The sequence below is a fragment of the Triplophysa dalaica genome, chromosome 6 (assembly GCF_015846415.1).
Source record: "Triplophysa dalaica isolate WHDGS20190420 chromosome 6, ASM1584641v1, whole genome shotgun sequence".
Lineage (NCBI taxonomy): Eukaryota > Metazoa > Chordata > Actinopteri > Cypriniformes > Nemacheilidae > Triplophysa > Triplophysa dalaica.
The window spans coordinates 24,289,988-24,309,645 of NC_079547.1; the positions used below are offsets into that span (position 1 = coordinate 24,289,988).

General features: G+C 38.4%; 1 protein-coding gene across 1 annotated transcript; it reads left to right on the plus strand.

Moving 5' to 3' along the window:
- The first annotated feature begins 2,414 nt into the window (after positions 1-2,414).
- On the plus strand, positions 2,415-9,111 carry fam210b (family with sequence similarity 210 member B). Its single transcript, XM_056750157.1, has 3 exons — positions 2,415-2,909; positions 8,038-8,183; positions 8,290-9,111. Exons 1-3 carry the CDS (start codon positions 2,508-2,510, stop codon positions 8,504-8,506), a joined length of 765 nt encoding a protein of 254 aa, XP_056606135.1. The 5' UTR covers positions 2,415-2,507; the 3' UTR covers positions 8,507-9,111.
- Positions 9,112-19,658: the final 10,547 nt, after the last annotated feature.

Genomic DNA, 19,658 nt, shown 5'->3' on the forward strand with positions numbered 1-19,658 from the left:
AGACAAACTAATATAATTTTTGCAGTGTTTGCTTTCCATGTCCACTTTACTGCACATGCCACAAATCTTCAGCTGAGTTCTGCTTTAAGAGTTGCCTCAGGTCTCATTGTTGCATTTATAAACCACAGTCTGATCTTTCAGGAAGTGTTTATTCAGCCAGCTGCCCAATGATTGTCTTTGGCAAACATCCAACCGCAATGAGTCAGCACTCAGCATGTCAGGAAATTACGAAGAAACCCAATGACAAGTGCTCACTCCATCACATCAATATATAATGCCAATAATACACCGAAAATAAATTGTGAATTAAAATGTGACATCTCAGTGTTTGATTTGTCCTACTACTTTACGTTGCTGACACAAAACCCTAAACAAAGCCTGAACAGAGCTACTCTATTGCATAACAGGAATATTCCTTGTTTGGATTGTTAATCCTGCAAACGGTTTATATTGGCACAGAACACTACGGGACTATGTAATATCCAGTGGTGGATGTAACACATATTTATGTATCTGGTGTGTTCACATTGACTTGTGTGGACACAAAACCATGGAGGCATTTCTCAAAAATATATATTTTTGTGTAACAGAAGAAAGGTTTTGAACAAAATCACGTAAATAAAAGAAATCATTTTTATTAATGGGTGAACTGTCCCTTTAAGAACAGGGTGTAAAATGGTCAGCCTGTTTCCTGTTGTTTAATCTCTGGGCTGATAATGAAATAATCTTTTAAACTCCACCCGAACAGACAAGTCTCTTCAAGAAACGCTTCAAGTGCGTTGTGCACTTGCTCTTTAAACTTCAACAAAAGACAACCGTTTCAAGAACCCAGAAAAGAATATTCTCTCATCCTCACGTTCATGTTCATCAAAGCCTGTGTGATAAAATGCAAGAAAAGCTGATATTGATTTTTTATTTTACACAATGAAAGTAAATGGCGACTGCGGCTGTCAGAAACTCCTCGGCTGTTCCTTCAATTCCTTTTTTGTTGTTTCAGTTGTCCTTAGAGGGATAGTTCACACAAATACATTTACTCGTCCCCATATTATCTAAACCTGTATGACTTTCTTTCGTCTGCGGAACACAAAAGAAGATATTTTGAAGAATGTCAATAACCAAACAACATCGGATACAATTGACACAAAACCGCTGAGACATTTCTCAAAGTATCTTATTTTGTGCTCTAAAGTCAGGTACAGGTTTTCAACCACCTGATGATGACAGAATTTAATTTTTTGGTTGAACTATCCCTTTAAGACTTCAAGGCCAGTTTGCTTTGAAATGTAGCTGTCATCACATTTATAATAATAGTGCTGGTCAGTGTACTGCAGGAAACCATTAACATAGGAATGCTGAAAGTTTTGTGGTGTTTGTGGTTCTGCCTCAGAGCCAGAACGCCTCTGTTTTACTGAAGCAGCTTTGCTGAGTGTTTTAATGCAGCTACTGATGCGGCTTTTGTGATTCAAATGCGATGAATAATTCAATGCAATAAATGCACATGATGCATTCAGATTACAGAGATATCGTTTACTTCATAATGAGCAACGTGTTTCTTAAGCCTCGTGTTCGGCACCTTTCAAAAGAAAATGAATTATGCATACTCATCATCACTTTCATTCTCCCCCCTTGCATTTACAAGCATCTGTTTGAAAGTTCACAGAGTCTAGTGAACTCATCAAGACATGCACACTGCGGCAGGTCAGAGGCTGTTTGGTGTGGCACTCTTCCAGCTTTCCTCTCAATAAGCGTGTGTGATTTCCAAGTCCCGGTGCTGCAGATCCATTGCAGCTGCTTGTTTGTATGACTCGGTTTCATCTGGCTGCTTCACAGATACAGCTCGGCTTTCTATGGGTGAAATGTCAAGTGTGAAGGTCTTTTTTAAAACCGCAAAGCGTGAAGATAGGATTCTTTAACCACATCCTGTAAGAAACATGTCACGGTGCACTGCACGTGCTCGACTATTATCAAGCTCAATTGTGAGACGCAAAATTAGTTCCCTTTGACATGTTTTGATGACCAGCTTAAACCGGCACAAACCAGCACCAAAACATATCAACAGGGTTGTTTCTATTTAACATATTGCAAAACATACTGATTTTATGAACAAGAGATATATATGAAATCCCAGCAGATCAAAGCAACATATGCTTTATTCACATGTGTCCATTATGCGTCATGCACTTAAGAAACTACTGGGTTTAATGAGAATTGTGTTGCTTTTATTTGAAACTATCTCTGTGGGTCTCTACTGGTATGTGTTGGGTGGTCATCTGGGAGATGAGAACTAACAGAACATCATTAAATCTTACTGGATAACTCTAATGGTATTTCGTAAACAGTCCTGCCTGGCATTGAAAATAACAGTAAAGCCGTGCGTCACGTGTATGACATTGTTTTGAAGAGCTCTTGAATGTCATTGGTGGAGGCGTGAACTGATCTCGGATCAGATTGTCCACACTAAACAGTGGTCACGAATAGTCACCGTAACTGCATTTGACGTCGGCACGATGTTCCGCTGTCGGACCTCGAGCGTTTCCGCGGCGTCGTTGTTGCGCGTCGACTTCACCGTTTACTCGACCGGGGCCGGCGGCACGACGCGCGCGTTACGTCATCTTCGCGCGGTGCGATGCACCTCTGTTTACCGGAGACTACCTGACTGCAAAGCCGCCGTCTCATGCCGGTCCTGTTACATCACACTCGTCGGTTGCGAACGGGCTGCTCCGTGCACGTCGCTTTTTGACACGCCGCACGTTTTAAACGTGACGCAGAAACGCGACTTTGGTGACTGGACGCACAGGGACCACCGACGCGTCTGTGAGGTGATTGAACCTTTTCCATCTGCTCGACAAATGCGAGGCGCGTCCACGACGCCGGAGAAAACGCAGGAACGCGCCGCTGGCGTTGAAGCGGTGAGTCAGTACTTACTTGACTTTAACGTTGTTTGTTTATGATCTAACAAAAACATCTGCGAGTGTGATGCAAAGCAATGCTCAAATGATTCAACTGGTTATACTGGTTGACGCACCACGTCTAGTGTCGCGCGAACGCGCGTGCTATTTGTTCAATAGCCGCGCGAGTCTTTGTTCAGTGTGTCTATTATGGTGAACAAACACACTCTCTCAACACACGCACACACGCACTTCTCATTTGTTTCAGCGCGCTTTTAAATACTTTAATATCTTTACTTTGGATATTGTTTTAAATGTGTTCATTGTCACGTCCTCTCACTTTATTAATCTTCCTCAAAGTTGTAAAAAGTTCTGTGTGTTTTCTCGTTTCACTTTTAATGAGTAAATACACGCTACAGTTCATGCACCATGACACAAAGTGACAGTCGTACGTCGATATTTGTTATTCATGTGATACTTTAAAACACATGGTTATGTTATTATGGTAAACCCGTTACAGTGTTACTTTTTGTGTGTGTCGTCAGGCCTCATACGGTTGCACGTGCACTTGAGCTTTAAGCTGTGTTTAGACTGAACGAAACAGCAGTTCCTTGCGTAAATCAATCATATTTAACTGCAAACAAAACAACAATTGACCATGATTTCGCTACAGTAGCCATAGTTATATATTGCCATTTGTTGTTAAAAATGTAAAATGGCAAAAGCGTGTTTTTTATTGCTAGATTAGACCTAGAGCCTATATAGATTGTATATAGTGCACTATTGTAAGGTTCATCTGGCACGTGTCCAGAGGTTTTGTTCAGAAAATGACTCATTGTTTCCTGTGTAAGGGTCAAGCGGGTTTGAGGAGAGTTCTGCTCTGCACAGTTGCCCTATCGCGAGCAGGGGCGTGACTTTGTTTTGATAAGTGGTGGGACAAAAGCAATGAATTAATACTTAAATATGTTGTTTCTGTAAAAACGTATCATATAGTGCTCCATTGCCTACTCCGCTTTTTGACTCGAGCTCTCACAGTATGTGGTTTCCAAACTGTCAGATGTGGAAGGTCACTTGCTGCTGCGGTGCATTACACTGTGAACAGTTTATTCCTGTGACAAAACATGTCACTTGTTTGATGGTTTGTGCATTTTTGAGCTTGCACACGTAAATTCGGATGATGCGCGCATTTCAAATTGGCCGCGTTGCTGAAGTCGCGTCTTTGTCTTGCGCAAAAAGAACTTATGCGTTAACGTCCCCAAAACAATACACACCTTCCGCAAGATTTTCTTCATTTCTTCCAAAGTCGTGGGGACACGGCCCACCCGCAAATTACGCCTATGATCTCATATCCTGTGTTTATACCCCCCATCCACTCGAAAAGGTCATTTGAGGCTTGAAGTTATTAACCTTCTTTGCAACAACAATGTCAGCATTTTATCGTTTGAACTCCCACAACGTGTCATTGTTTGTGGCACAACAGGAATATGTGCAAAAAAATATCTGGCATATTTACAAGTGTTTTGTTTATTTATCAAGCCCGTGCCTGTTATAGAAGTTAATTCATATCCAGTTCAAATCTAGTTCTGTGGTTTTGCAATGTTGCATAGCAATGAGGAAGAAATGCTATAAAAACAAGATATCTTCTTAGCAAAGTCAAAAGAATATGGGTGTTTTTGTTTTAATATAGGTGATGCTTAAACAGACCATACATGGAAAGTTAGAAGAATTTTTTTTAAATTTGATCCTAAATTCACCCTATTGACCTACACATAAACACACTAAATACAACCCTTTTCCTAACTATTGTTTATTTTTAGATTTTGTAAATTGCATTTAGCTGATAGTGAATAAATAAGAAGTAAAACATAATATGTAGTCATTAGGACCTCCTGAGGTGGACAAACATCTTTCTTTTATTCCAGCATCGTTTGCTCATGTGCCACTTCTTCTCCAGATGTGTTTGTGTTGATTGCGATGTGTTGTGCATCTGTCTGCTGTCTCGTGCCCTAACAGACTCTTTATCTCGCACAACACGTAACTGTCTGTTCGCACTTTGGCACATTCATGGTTTGCGGCACACACACGCAGAGTGTTAAACTCACATGACCGACCCCATGCCTGACTGTGAGAGAGAAACTCTTGTGTTGTTTGTGCACTGTGTTCGGGCTCATAGGATAAAACAATTTTCCTGTGTTTTGGCATCACATGACCACACACAAAACCACACTGATCTGTGCTGTGAAATATACAGAATGAATTTATTTTATTTGTCTAATATTATATTTATGTAATTATTCAGCTCATACTTAAAAGTGTATACATGTTAAATTAACTTTATTTTATAGACCAATTCAGCTGAGATATTGTTTTATTTTGTTTTTGCAAACCTGGCGCTGTATGTATAAGGTATCTTCGTGTAAAATTTTACTCTTAAGTGTGTCAAAATTTTAAGAATGATGTCAATTTACTCTTATTCCTAGATTTAAGAATACGTGTGATTCATTAAGGTTCGTAAGTGTAAGACTAGGTCTCAGCTCTAAATTATTGAGGAAAGCAGAAGAGGTCTCCTAGCCTAGTTAAGAGAAACAAGATGGCAGAACAGACGCAGATACAATGGACTTTGCAACAAAGAAACAATGTGTTGGAATAATATGATGACAGGGAGTACATTAGATAATATAACAATATACAAAATGTTAATTCTTTTAATTTACTGTTAAAACTCAATTAAAAGTGAATTTTAATTGAAATCCAGCTACGATGGAAACATTTTTGTAATATTTTTGAGAAATTTTTGAAACTGCAATTCTTTACTTTTGCATCTCTGAGGACATCTCTGTCTGAAAAATGAAATTGCAAGTTACTTTATGTATTTATCTTCATATGGGTTGATGTCAACCGATGTTAAATTTTCCACACAAAATCGTACAGCTCAATATATCAATCACTATTATAAGCTTAACATTGTAAATTAGGGGAAGGAAGACAGCTTTCAACACTGATTTTTATGTACATGCCCAATACCAAAATTTTGGTTTATTTTACCCAAATACATTATGGATTGCAGCTGTATCAGTATATAAATGAATTGAGTAATGTCTTAATTCAGTCATGAATAAATGGTGCCTTGCTGCTCTGACTTCACCCTTGCTGGCTCCCTATTGGCTGATTCAGAGGTCAAGGGGGACCATTTTGTGTTTAAATCATTGTAGTCCTTAATTTACAACACTTAAGTCAGATTTTTAAAATCAGTCTTAATCTTTACTGAAAGTTGCTTTTAGGTTCTTAATAAAAGGCTCCTACTCTGAAAAATGTCACTAAGATTTTTTTGACATTTTTTTTCATAACTTAAACTTAATTCGATGTGTAAAGATAGTTTACGAAAGAGATGGCCAAACACCATGAAATCCATGCGTCATCATTTTTCATGAGATTGCAATAGGCCCTTTTCACAATGACATAACATAACTTCCGCCTTTTCGCAAAGCAATGAATCATAACATCCATCTTGCAACAAACAAGGAGAAGAAGAAGAACTTCTGTTTTCCTGTTTCCAACACAAAAAGAAAACAAAACATTTACCTTCATAATCAAACAAGTACTGTTCAACAAATAATTTGTATCCTTTATCCAGCTTTGATCTTGTCGTAAGCGAAAATTTGTCTGCAAGATGTTGTACATCATCTAGCCGTATTTGTGGCAGCTGTACAAGGGACTTGGTTAAGTCCATTCTGAGGCGCTAGCGGAAGTAACCCTACACTGCTTTGCAACAGAACCGAAGATGTGTGACGTAATGTGAAAAGGGCCAATAAGAAGACAAAACACAGCGGTCTTGAATACTTGATTCTGGCTAGTTGCGGCATTGCAAAGTCCGTTATCCCTCAAAAACAACTGTTTAGTTTAGGGCTGTCAGGATTATGACATTTGGCAGATGATTAATTGTCTATTAAATAACTATGATTATGGCGATTAATTGTTTGTTTTAAAGCTTTGGCGATTTAACTATTAATGAAAATGAATTTATTCAATGAAGAAAGTATACACTTTAGAAATGTGAAAATTTTGTAAATAACTGTAGAGTGACCTTAACAGAGAAGACTGTCTTGAGCACTAAAACTAGATATTAATGTCTGGAAACCAAACAGATCAACATAGAGAAATGCCAGTTTAATGTAATAGTGAAGGCAAGTGAATGTAAAATGCTTAGAAAATAAAATGTTAGAAAATTGATAAATTCTGCCCCGACATTCCTTGTTGTCTAAGGATTCACAATAATTGCGGTTATCTGAAATAATAGCGATGACGTCAAATAATTGTGACGAGACGATTGTTTTATAATTGTGACAGCCTTAGTTTAGTTAAAACGTATAAAACATGGTTATCTAAGAACAGCGAGGTGCAGTTTATTATAAAGATTGAAAACAATAAAAAAGAAGAAAGAAATAATATAATGAACACTCTTAAAAGCAGCTCCAAAAAGAACCTTTCGGTTTCATAACAGGTTATTTGTGTTGAAAAAAGGTTCTTCAGATTATGAAAAGGTAGGAAAGGAATGGTTCTTTAAAGAACCTTTGACTGAATGGTTCTTTGTGGAACCAAAAAAATATTTCTTCTGTGGCATCACTGTTAAAAACCTTTGAAGAATCTTTATTTTTAAGAGTGAAATATAAAAAAAAAATCTTCGAGTGAATGGTTCGGTGATGGCATCGCCTCTTTATATTCATTGACTGCTCTCAAATGCAGCAACAGATTCATGTGAGTTGTTTATAGTTCCAATTTATAATGTTCCAAAGCAAGGAGACGCTGAATGTTCAACCCTAAAATTACACTTTACATAACATCTCAAGTTTATGTGGTTCACAACAGCACAACAGTCCAAACTCTGCCAGCTGGTGATTGGTTTGGATTGTCCCGCTAAGCCCCTCCCAGTGAGGCCAAGTTTTCACTTAGCATAGGAATTCCAAAATAACAAAGTTGCCTTTTGTCATGAATTATTTGGTGATTTGTAATGAAAATATTTCCTGGTCCCGAGTTTCACTTCTTACATAAGACACTAGTAAATCCGATGTAAGATCCAACGCGACATCTTTGTTGTATGATGATGATTATTATATTATAATTAAATTATTCATTTTCCCCCTCTTGACAGGAGCCTCTTTCTTCAGGGTCTGATGAAAAGCCCAGCAAGGCGCAACAGCTCAGGAAAGTGTTTAAGGAATATGGAGCGGTCGGGGTCTCATTCCACATTGGAATCTCTCTTATGTCTCTGGGAATATTTTACAGTGCTGTCTCCAGGTGAGATTTCTGATAGTATAGAAGTCTACACGTTTATTAGTACATGAATAATTTAATACTTAATAACGTTTGTTAATCTGAGATCTTTGTTGTCGTCTCTCTTCAGCGGGGTAGACATGACCTCTGTGTTGTGTAAGCTGGGCTTCAGTGAATCCCTGGTGCAGTCGAAGATGGCCGCAGGCACCAGCACGTTTCTTTTAGCGTACGCCGTCCACAAACTGTTCGCTCCAGTCCGCATGAGCATCACTCTGGTGTCTGTACCGCTGATCGTGCGACACCTCAGGAGAACGGGTCTCTTCAAGCCTCGAACATCAGCTCCATAAACACACAGCTAAAGACTCCAGAAACGGATAAGCTTCTCTCTCGACACGTATGGGTCAGAAAATGCACAGTGTAACGACTGACACATTCATAAGCTAAAATCATATAAATTTATTTAAACATTTGATTTGTATCATAATTTTATTCACTACACTTATTTCCCATCAGTCCATTCTCAAGAATCATTTGGATACAGATCAGAAGGTTGTGGCTCACTATAGTAATCTATAAATTGTTTGCTTCAACTTTTTTCTGAGCTGTGAATACAAACGTAAAAATATATATGTGTACCTGTTTACATGAGCAAGTGTCGCAGGGAAGCTATGTGGAATTCAAAATGGAGATGTGCCTCTTCTGTTTTTCTCAAGAATGATTTCAAATTTTCAATCCTTGTATGAAGTTTGAATATTTTATTAATTGTTATATTTTGTAAATGTTAATCAAGCCGGTAATGAAGAGTTTTGATGTGTTTGTCTTATTGTAAGACACGACTTTCTGGATATTTGATGGCAGCAGTGCATTGTATAGACTGTTATATAAAATACTTAATATTGTAACAATATTATATTTGAAATTTAATTATTCAATAAAATACGTGCCCTGTGAACTACCATGTAATTTTTTATGAACATTTACAGTTTTTCTCGATTGCTTAAACACATTTGCCCACTCTGACATCACATTTTCAAAACAGTTAACACACGAGATAAAACTGAAGCTCAATGGCCAAAATGACTCATTTTGTTCGCAAAATGCTCTAACACTCACAAAACATTAAAAACATGCAACAGAAGCAAATATTTCCATCAAACACCACAACTTGTGGTCAAATGTATTTATTCTTTCAATCAATCATTACACGATGGACAACAAAATACAGCCATCAATATGACATGATACTTCACAAACTCAAATGGAAACTGGGAAAAAAAAAGCTACCAAAGGAAACTTATGGGTGGAAATACCTTTAAAAAAGTATATATATATATATATATAAATTTTATCTTTCACATTTAGTCCATTCGTTCTTGACGATTATGCCACAGGTTCTCATCAACATCGCATTGAATGTTTTCCCTTGCAATGCACCGAGGGAAATACCTCCTTGCATGGCGTATCCATCCCTGGCAGTCCTCTGCACCCACTGCCAGGCAACCAGCATTCATTGCCTCCAGGAGGGGCATCTGCTCATATGGCCGGTGATCATACACCTTCCACCTCCAAGCAGAGAAGAACTCCTCGATTGGGTTCAGAAAAGGCGAGTATGCAGGGAGGAATTGCATAATGATACGAGGCTGTGCTGCAAACCATTCATTCACAAGGCGAGAGTGGTGGAAAGCAACATTGTCCCAAATTATGACATACAGACTCATTCCAGGCCTCAACAGCCCTCTCTCTTCGGGTGGAATCAATATGTCTTTCAATGCATCAAGAAATATGATGAGGCGTTCTGTATTGTATGGGCCAATAGTTGGCATGTGGCAAAGGACCCCATCATTGGAGATGGCAGCACACATGGTGATATTGGCACCCCTCTGACCTGGCACTGTGACAGTGGCCCTCTCCCCAATGATGTTCCTCCCGCGTCGTCTCACTTTACAGAGGTTGAAGCCGGCTTCATACACAAAAATGAATTTGTGATGTGCCCCTTCAGCTTCAAACTCCATTATTCTCTAACAAAAAGAGCAAATTCATAAAGCAAATTATTCCAGTCGCATGTAACTATGTAAGAAGGTATTACAATAAAAAATCTGTACCTGCACATACTGGAATCGTGCCTCCTTTACGATGTCAGAGTTTCTTTCAAATGACTCTGTACAGCTGCTTCATTCTGACATGGTTTCGTTTAAGGACTCGATCTATAGTTGCCAAACTCAAACGGTTTATATTTATAAACGCTCCCTGATCTGCAATTACTGCTGCCTGGATTTAACGCAGTCTGATTGCATTGTTTGCCACTACCATATCTACAATGGCAGACTCCTGTTCAATATCAAATATCCTTCCTCTGCCACCAGTGTGTGGTAATGTGTGGATTCTATAAAGTAAAAGCAAAAAGCATGTCAAAATTGACTTTACTGTATGACATTCACATAAATGGGATGGATAAAACATCTGCATTACTGCAGACACGGATTGTTCTGCTAACAGGGCAATGCAGTAAAGCTGAAATACACAGTGGTATACATTACAGTAACACTGTGAGTTACCTGTTCTCATTCCGAAAAAGCCTGACAATAGATGCCACAGTGCTCCGACTCAGAATGGGCTGGACCCTTTGTCCAGCCTCTCTAAAGGACAAGCCATGATTGATGACATGGTCAATAATTGTCGCCCGAATTTCATTTGAAACTTGAGCTCGATTTTGTCCTCTTGCTGCTGCAGCTCCTCCACCACGCACACGAGCTCCTCTTCCTTCGGCACCTCTGCCATGGCCTCTTACTCTCCTTCCGTGCCTATGGCCTCTTTGATCCATGCTTGCAAATAGCAATACAGAGGTGGCATCTTTTGTAGAGGGATGAGGATTGATTGATGATTGAAGAGTTGTGCAAACAAGTTTCACACAGGTGCATTGGAGCTTCATAATTATGCAAGTAACTTCTATCAGCTGTGAATAGATGTTTTCCTTTTGTTCAACACAGTGAATCAAGTGGAGTTTGGGATCTTTCAATGAGATCTGTGCTGACTGTTTTGACAAAGGGTGTGAAAAATGTTTGAAACAAATGAAAAAGTGTTAAGGCATTTGAAAGAGAAGACTTCTGCTGTGCTAAGAATGTGATGATGAAGATCAAGTGGATCCCAGTTTCACTGAGCGTGTCTTAGCAAATGAGAAAAACTGTAAACAGTTTGGGGTTGTAATGACTGTAAGAATTATATTTACTGCATTCATATTATTAGGAATCATTTAGTCTCGAAACCAGTTTGTCTGTACACTGATGTGTGTATAACAAACACGGTCATAGTTCTGATATATATCTTCATGTGTCAAACTTTCTATTCTCTCAACAATTATATATTTTCCACTAGATTGAAGCTCATTTATCAAAGGAGCAAGTTGAACTTGAAATGTTCTTTTGTCTGCTTTGTCTGCACCTTATGAATCGCATTTCGTTTTATGTAGCGATGGATTCCAGGGTGTATCTACAAACTCGTGCCAACATAAGCTTGGCAGTTTCTCAAGATAAACATCTATAAAGCTGTTGTGATCTAGAATTTCCGGGAAAGATTTTCACACAAGGATCTTCATCACAAATCCTCTTGCACGCTTTTACTGTCCGTGAGTTAGTCCCATTTTGTCAAAGCTTCAAAAAGCACATACATCACAGCTTTTTATTTGAGCACATTTAACAAATTCTACAATGCTTGTGATGTTATGACGAGCCAAACGTTTGGACATCTAACATTTATTCATTAAGCAGACACTTTATTCCGGACGACTTAAAAATGAGGCAAACTATGCACATCACATCAATAAAAGTGCAATGATGAAAGTAAATTGAGGACTTGTCTCAGTACAGCACCAAAAATGAGGTGTTAGTATTACTAGGTCAGGAATTTTGACTTACATTATGCCCCTACGTGTTACAACAAAGTCACATTTAAATGATTTACATTTTTCTCACACTTTGATCCGGGGCTGCAAAACACTACAAGACTTTTGCTCAGATGTTTCCAAGATATTCACCATGTTTTTCTCTGTGTGTGATTTATAGTTTTTAAAAAATCTGTTCAGATTTAAAAGCAGTGTAGTGTATTCCAACCTTAATATTTCATAAATAGATATGACAATGTATTTGATTTGTATATATTTTACTTGAAGATTTGATTGCTGAGTTCTCTGAATTGAGTTGGATTTTTGGGGAAACTATAGTCGTTGGAGGAAACCCACAAAAGAACATGAAAACTGCTCAGTCAGGAGTCAAGACTCAAAGCTCGGTAAGTAATGCTTGCAGTCTTTCTAATGTTGGAACATGACAACCAGGATTTACAGACGTGTCAAACACTGACACCGGGTGGCGGCTACCGGTACTGCGATTTAAAACCAACAAAAATAATCTGATTTGATTTTATCTCAAAAGCTTCTTATTGATACGTGATCACTTTTGCTGTTATTTACATACATGATAAAGTCATGCGAAGATGTTTAGTTTGAGACAAGCTTAATTTCTGAGTTAACTTAAAGATAAAACACATCAGGTCAGTAAGTTTATCGTGTCTGTGATCATTTTAACATATTTTCGTGGAGCAGACGTTCAGATAAAAATGTTATGGCCAATTAAGACGTTATATGCGTCTTGTTATGTGACTAAACTATACTAGGATATAATCCTTCCGGTTAGTTTTCAGTCGCAGTACCATCAGCTGCCAGCAGGTGTCAGTGTTCGTTTAAAACTCGAACGTGTGTGAATCCTTCACGTGTAAAAAAAGTGTTATTTAAAATATCTCAATTATTACATTAGAATTATGATACAATGTTTATATAATAAGGAAAAATAGTAAAGTAACATAAATACTTTATATTTCTAGGCATTTATGAACATTTAAGTTGACCGTAAAATTTAAGTTCACACTCATAAATGAATTCTATGCTTAATTTATTGCTTTATTTAATTTTAACTTAACGTACTTACTATGTAATAAGTACATTCTAAAAGTTAAAAATTGCCTGTATTATCGTGCTATACAAAACAACAAGTAAAACCAACAGGGCCAACGCGATACCATCACTTTACTGCTATAGTATAGGTCTACTATACTTAGAGTATGTTTACATAGTCAGTCTTTTTTCTGCGATATCTCGCACATAGTTTACATTTTTCTGTAGATACATATAAGTGACTACATACATGCAGACACAGGTGTGTGTACAGGAGTTGAATGTGGCACTTGCTGTGGACAGGTGGGCATCCGGTGAGGCTCATTATCGCTCTGTGGGTCGAGCTGATTGTCTGTCCCCTCTATGGCCCTCATGGCTATGTACAAATTGGTGACAGTGATAGGCCATCGCAGAGTCTGTTCGCCCCGGACGCTGTCAGAAAGAGCTTCTCAATACCTACCGAGAAGCGAGCGACGGCAGGGAACGGCCTCATGGGAATGACTGTCTCGCGAGCCACATTGTGACAATATGGAGGGAGTTTTGCAGAAGAAAAAAACAGCACGAACAACTTCTGTTGGATTTCTATGCCCGCACTGAATCTACCGCAGATGGTCAGAGTGTCAATCTTGACCGGAAATTGTCAGCCAAACCAGGTCCCTGAGAAGGACTGTGAAGTGAACTTAATATATAAGTGAGATTGAAAGAATGTTAAAATAAGGGAATTAATCGATCAAAGTGTGTGCGATTGTTCTAAACAACCCTTCCCAGATCTTCTAAGATAGAAGATGAGTTGAGGTTCTGGAGATCTTCACATCCTCCTCCATCTCCTCCTCATTCACGTGGTTTGTGTGTACATGCAATGGAGGCGCCTGGTACACGCACACACAAAAACATCACATTATTTTACATTTGAATGTGCCACTCTTGGCAGAATTATTCCCACAAAGTCGTTTTCAACATATTTTTCCTCCAGATTTCTGTTGCGAATATTGAATCAGGCAATTATCGGGAGCTTTCTGTGCTGGAGATACAAGGTGTTCCAGTCCTGACAGAGGAAAAGAGAGAGAGAGAGGAGAAATGTGCTGCCGTGTCAATGTTTCCTGACAGCTCTGGGTTTGTGTATTTCTGTCTTTAACTTCACACTGCACACAAATGGTCGTCTCATGGAGACAGCGAGCTGTGGCGTGTGAGACCTGCTGCGGAAAACCTTTCACTGCGGCCACACGCTCGCATGAACACCAGAGAATCTGTGCGTTTCTCAAATCAACAAGTCTTACCATATTAAAGAAATTCCAGATGCTTGAATTGCACAGATGTTTTAGTGGTTTGATGTCTGCAACAAGAATGAGGATCTGGTCCATCGCTGTGCATGCTCACATATCACCTCTTCAACAAATCTGTCATCATTTCCGGTGCAAACTTTCTAACATTACTGTAAACCATCATTACATGGAACGACTCACCTGTCACCCCAGACAGCAGTCGTCTTCAACCTCCGGGTGGCGCTCAAGAGCTACTCGCAGGCCACTTCATGCTTTAACATGCCACATCACATGCTTCTCAAACAGTCTGGAACACAAACAGACACACAATTTCTTTCAATTAGCACGAGTTGGGCAGCTCAATAAATTTGAGTTTGTCGTGAGAGACGTGAGGCCGCTGTACTTCGACTCACTGTAAATGAAGAATAATGTGAGAGTGAGGTCGAGCTGCTGAGCTCTACAGCTTTACACCGCTAACTAGAAACTCAGCACTGTCTGTACACACACACACACACGTCTGGTTTATTATCTCTGTGGGGACAGTCCATAGGCGTAATCATTTTTATACTTTACAAACTGTACATTTTATGCACTAACCCTAAACCTCAAGATCATAGAAAACATAAAATACTGTTCTGAACGATTTAGAAGTTTTTTGCCCATGAGGACCTCAGTTTTGGTCCTCATGATGACACAGGTTCCCATGAGTTGGTGTGCATTCAGGTTAAGGTCACCCCTGGGATATGCCCACACACACCATTTCAATGTGACCAGACATGAAGAAAAGAGTAGAGATGAGAAATGAGATGAAATGAGAAGAGTTGAGAAGAGATGATGCAAGAAAAGAAGAGAGGAGATGAGAAGAGAAGATGAGGTCAAGGGGGTGAAAGGACACGAGAAGAGAAGAGACAAGAAAAAATGAAGAGATGAAGAAAGATGAGGTCAGAGGAGGTGAAAAGAGATGATATAGAAGATAGAAGATGAGTAAATGTGAGATGAAAGGAGAAGAAAAGATATGAGGGAAACGAGAAAAGATAAAAGAAGATGCGGAAAATGAGAGAAGTTGAGGGAAAAAATGAGAGATGAGAAGAGACAAGAAGAGGAAATGACAAGACAAGAGAAAATAGAAAAGAGGAGTTGTGAAAAAATCAAAGATAAAAAATGAGACAAATCGAGAAAAGATCAGATCTGAGGAAGTGAAAGGAGATGAGAAGAGAGAAACAAGAAAATATGAAGGGATGAATAAAGATGAGGTCAGAGGAGATGAAGGGAGACGAAAAGACACGAGACGAGAAAAGATGAGATAAGAAAATAGATGAAAACGATGATTAAAGATATGGAAAAGAGGTCAGAGAAAGGGAGATAAGAAAAAATGAGGTGAGAGGAGATGTAAAGGGATGAGAAAAAAGATATAGGGAGATGAAAAAGGATGAGAGGTGGTGAGATCAGAGAAACTGAGAAAAAGGGGAGTTCAGAAAAATTGAGAGATGAGACATGAGAAAAGATGAGACATGAGAAAAGATGAGATCAGAGAAAAATAGAGGAGATGACGAGAAAAATGAGGAGATGAAGAAAGAGGAGATGGGAAAGAGACGAAAAAAGATGAGAGGAGATGGGAAAGAAGCAGAAGAAGCAGAATAGTTGAGGGGAGATAAGAAAAGACACAAGAGGAGATGAAATGAGATGAAAGGAGAAGACAGGAATCTAGCCTCGGGTCTATTCTACATGATGATGGAAAATATTGAGTGTCTCTCTAGAAATGAAGGACATCTGTCATGCGTTGAGGTTCTTCCCTCTCCAGAGGAACCTTATATCAATAGCATTCACTTCAGAAAATAATAAAAGCCAGACTAGCGCACAAATCACTAGGCTGGAGGGCAGACTATAGCCCACACGGAGTCCACTACACGAGAACCACTCTCATTCACGCACCTAAGAGATATATTTTACTACTGCGAGAAGGTGCTGAGCATCGATTTTGCAATATGGAAGTCTATCAAAGAAAAATACTGAGAGGCAGAACACTGCAATTTGCCTGGGCGTTCCATTAAAAAGGGATTCTCTAGTTTAAGGGCCCTCGACATACGGAAATGTGATTAATTGACACCTTGGAAGACAAAGCGCTGGATAGAAACTGAACAGACATGCCCTCAAAACCTCAGAAGAGAGAAACGAGAGACTCACCGTTCCTGCACCCGGCCTTCCTTTCGTCTTTCATTTTGCATCTTCGTGAGCTTTCATGAATTTAACAGCAGTTTATAGCAAATATCTTTTTTTTCAGATGAAACATGAACACCTGAAATAGTTTTGCGTCCGTCTTGGAACATGTCAACACAAACCCAAACATCTCGGCTCTGCCCCACCGACTAAAGCTCTCCAGCTGGTTCCTGCAACGGCACAAGAGGCGATTTGATTTAAACACGAGCAGAACATTAAAAATCCAACGAAGAAGGGAGATGAGCCGAGATATATTTTTAATTTTCAGACAGACCGTAATGATTCCTGCAGGCCGTTCTTCTGCAGCCAACGCACAAACACAAAAGCAGAGAAAAGAGAAATAATTCAGTTTGTAATGATTCTCCGCACAACACCTTGAGATAATTCCATTATGGATTTTGCCATAAAGTGATAAATTCATTATCCCGGTGGACAGTAAAGAGCAGCAATAACATCCTGTAATATGCGACATTATTCACGGCTTTACTCGCAGAGACCATCTCTTTCCTCCTATCTCTCATTCATGCTTCCCGTCTGTGATGGAACAGGATTAAAAACTGAATTACCGTCAGCGTCACTTCAGTTCTCCGTGTGAATTCAGAACCGTGAGCTTTTTCTCATCATCCATTAAAAAGTTTTTGCTGAACAGGAATTCACCATTTTCAAACACGGACAAGTGTGAAGTAGAAAAAAGTCACAAATGTCTGCGGGATAATGTGCAGATTTACATTGTCATGAATTTTTAATTGATCCCTGACAGGTTTGAAGAGTCTGAATCTTTTTCAGCGCAGGTAAAATATCGAATATTGCTCTACTGTGTGTCATTATAGATGACAAACTGCACTGGAAAAAAATTGGCCAACGTAAAAAAGTAATGATACTTTGTTTAGCCAACTTCAATTTGTTTTTTTTATGCAATGCTGAATGTCTTATTTTTCTAATAAAGATATTATTGTCACACCAATCCTGTTATTCAGGCAATTAATATATTTCTGTTGTGTGGATTAAAAAAGTTAAATAAGCTAAATGAAATATTCCGATTACTCCTTATCTATGACTGTAGACAATGTTTGTTAAACTTTAAATATTATTTCTGGTTTTTAATTTGTGACACCTGCTTTGATGTCTTTCTTTGCAGCATTGGGCAATTTCCTTCCAAAAATTTATTTATTACTAATTACATTGTATTTAAATAAATATCTGGATCAATCTTGACCATGTGGACAACCAGAATTGATTTCTTTTACATCCTTTAATGGATTTGAAAATGCACTGATCAAGAATGTAGAGTAGCTAATAATATTTTAATATGAATAAAAATGAAATTTCTAACTCATTTTACATCAAATTCGCCTAAATTAAGATATTAATTAAAATATTTTGTTTTTTTTGTATCAGAAGGAAACGTTACAGATATACTGGAAGAAAACTCATTTCTTTTTTGTAGACATCAGTGAGATTAAACGTTGAGCAAGTGCTTATCCTACGTCTCCAATATTTCTCTTGAGTAAAATGAAAGATGTCTCTGTCATTAGTTTTTTAGAAGAAGAGATGTCAACAATGTCTGAAACTGAGCTTAGATTTCAAGTCTTTATCAAAAGTCAACATTCTTAAAGATCTCCCATCTCAAACATTTCTCATCGAATTAACACAAATCCAGATAATTTTACCTCTACAATCTACATTCTTTTCACACTTCCATACTCTTCATGATATCACCAATTGTCTTTCTATTTTTTATTTCTCCTAAGCAATTTCTCGAAAAACTAATTAATGCTTGAATGAAACACAAGAACTTCAAATCTCCTGAGCTGAAAGATCAACATCTGAGCAATACTGTGTTCCTGGGTATCAAATATAAAGAAATCATAGCAGATATTAGATTACTTCAAAATAAAGAGGAGCCCCTTAAAAGTAATTACGTAATTTGTTATTTAGTAATCCATTACATTCAGATGTTTGAAAGTGATTAAACACTTACAGTAACATGTTGATTCTTTCCGTTCATAAACAAGTGAATGAGCGTTTGTGACCGTGAGCGATTGGCACGTGTAACATTTGATGACTCGCAGATGGTTTTCATATTTACTTTAGAGTTTTGACAGGTGCGGTGGCGCTGCCCGCTGCGTCACAATCCGCTTCTCCGTCTGTCAGGCCACACTCTGAGTTTCTAAGCAATTCATTAACAACTTCATTCTTAGGGAAAACATCTTTTATGCAAATAAGATCAGATGTCGTGTTCTGTGAATGTTTGTCTTGAAAACTGTGAGTTCAGCTGCTCTGCGGTGCGGTTTGATGTTGTTACAGAGGCTGAACAAAGTTTCTGTTTCGTTTCATTTTCCTCTTGCTTACTTGACGAATGAATCTCTGTTTCATCAGTTGAACAAGCTCACCACACACTTACAGTCTCGTTCAGTGTCTGTTCAAACATTTATAAAGGTATTGTGTGAAGTCTAATGTTAACACAGAGATGCTCATATAACATTTATGGAGGTGCTCTGTGTGAGGTCATCGCCCTGCGAATGCACCGGTGTGTCAGACCTGCCGCTCCAACACACACACATCTCATATCCATCGGTTGAAAAAACACACATTTTGAAAACCGATGCACAATCTAGAGGAAGGACTCAAAAATTGTGTTGCTCTTTTGTAGCTCAGGAGATACGATGGAGTTTTCGGTCAAGTGCCGATCATAGACGCCTGGGGGCCCAAAGCAAAGTTGTGAGGGGCCCTTGTACAAATAATTACATTTAGATACAGATATGGCCGAAACATAACTGTAAACTATTAGAAATAATAAATCAATTAACACACTTAAAGGAATGAAGACTGAAAAAAAACCATTAAACTGGGGGCTAATTTTATACTTTATAACCAAGTATACTATTAAGTTCAAGCGTGGCTCTGGAAACATCTAGTTTTATTAAAAAACTATAACACGCAAACGCTGTGTTTTTTCTACCAAATTAGTGGTTTACTAACAATGATAAAGCATGATAAACATGATAATACAGTTTACTCAAGAAAGCTAAGTTAAACACATGGATTATTCTCTAAATGTGATGGCACAAACTTAAA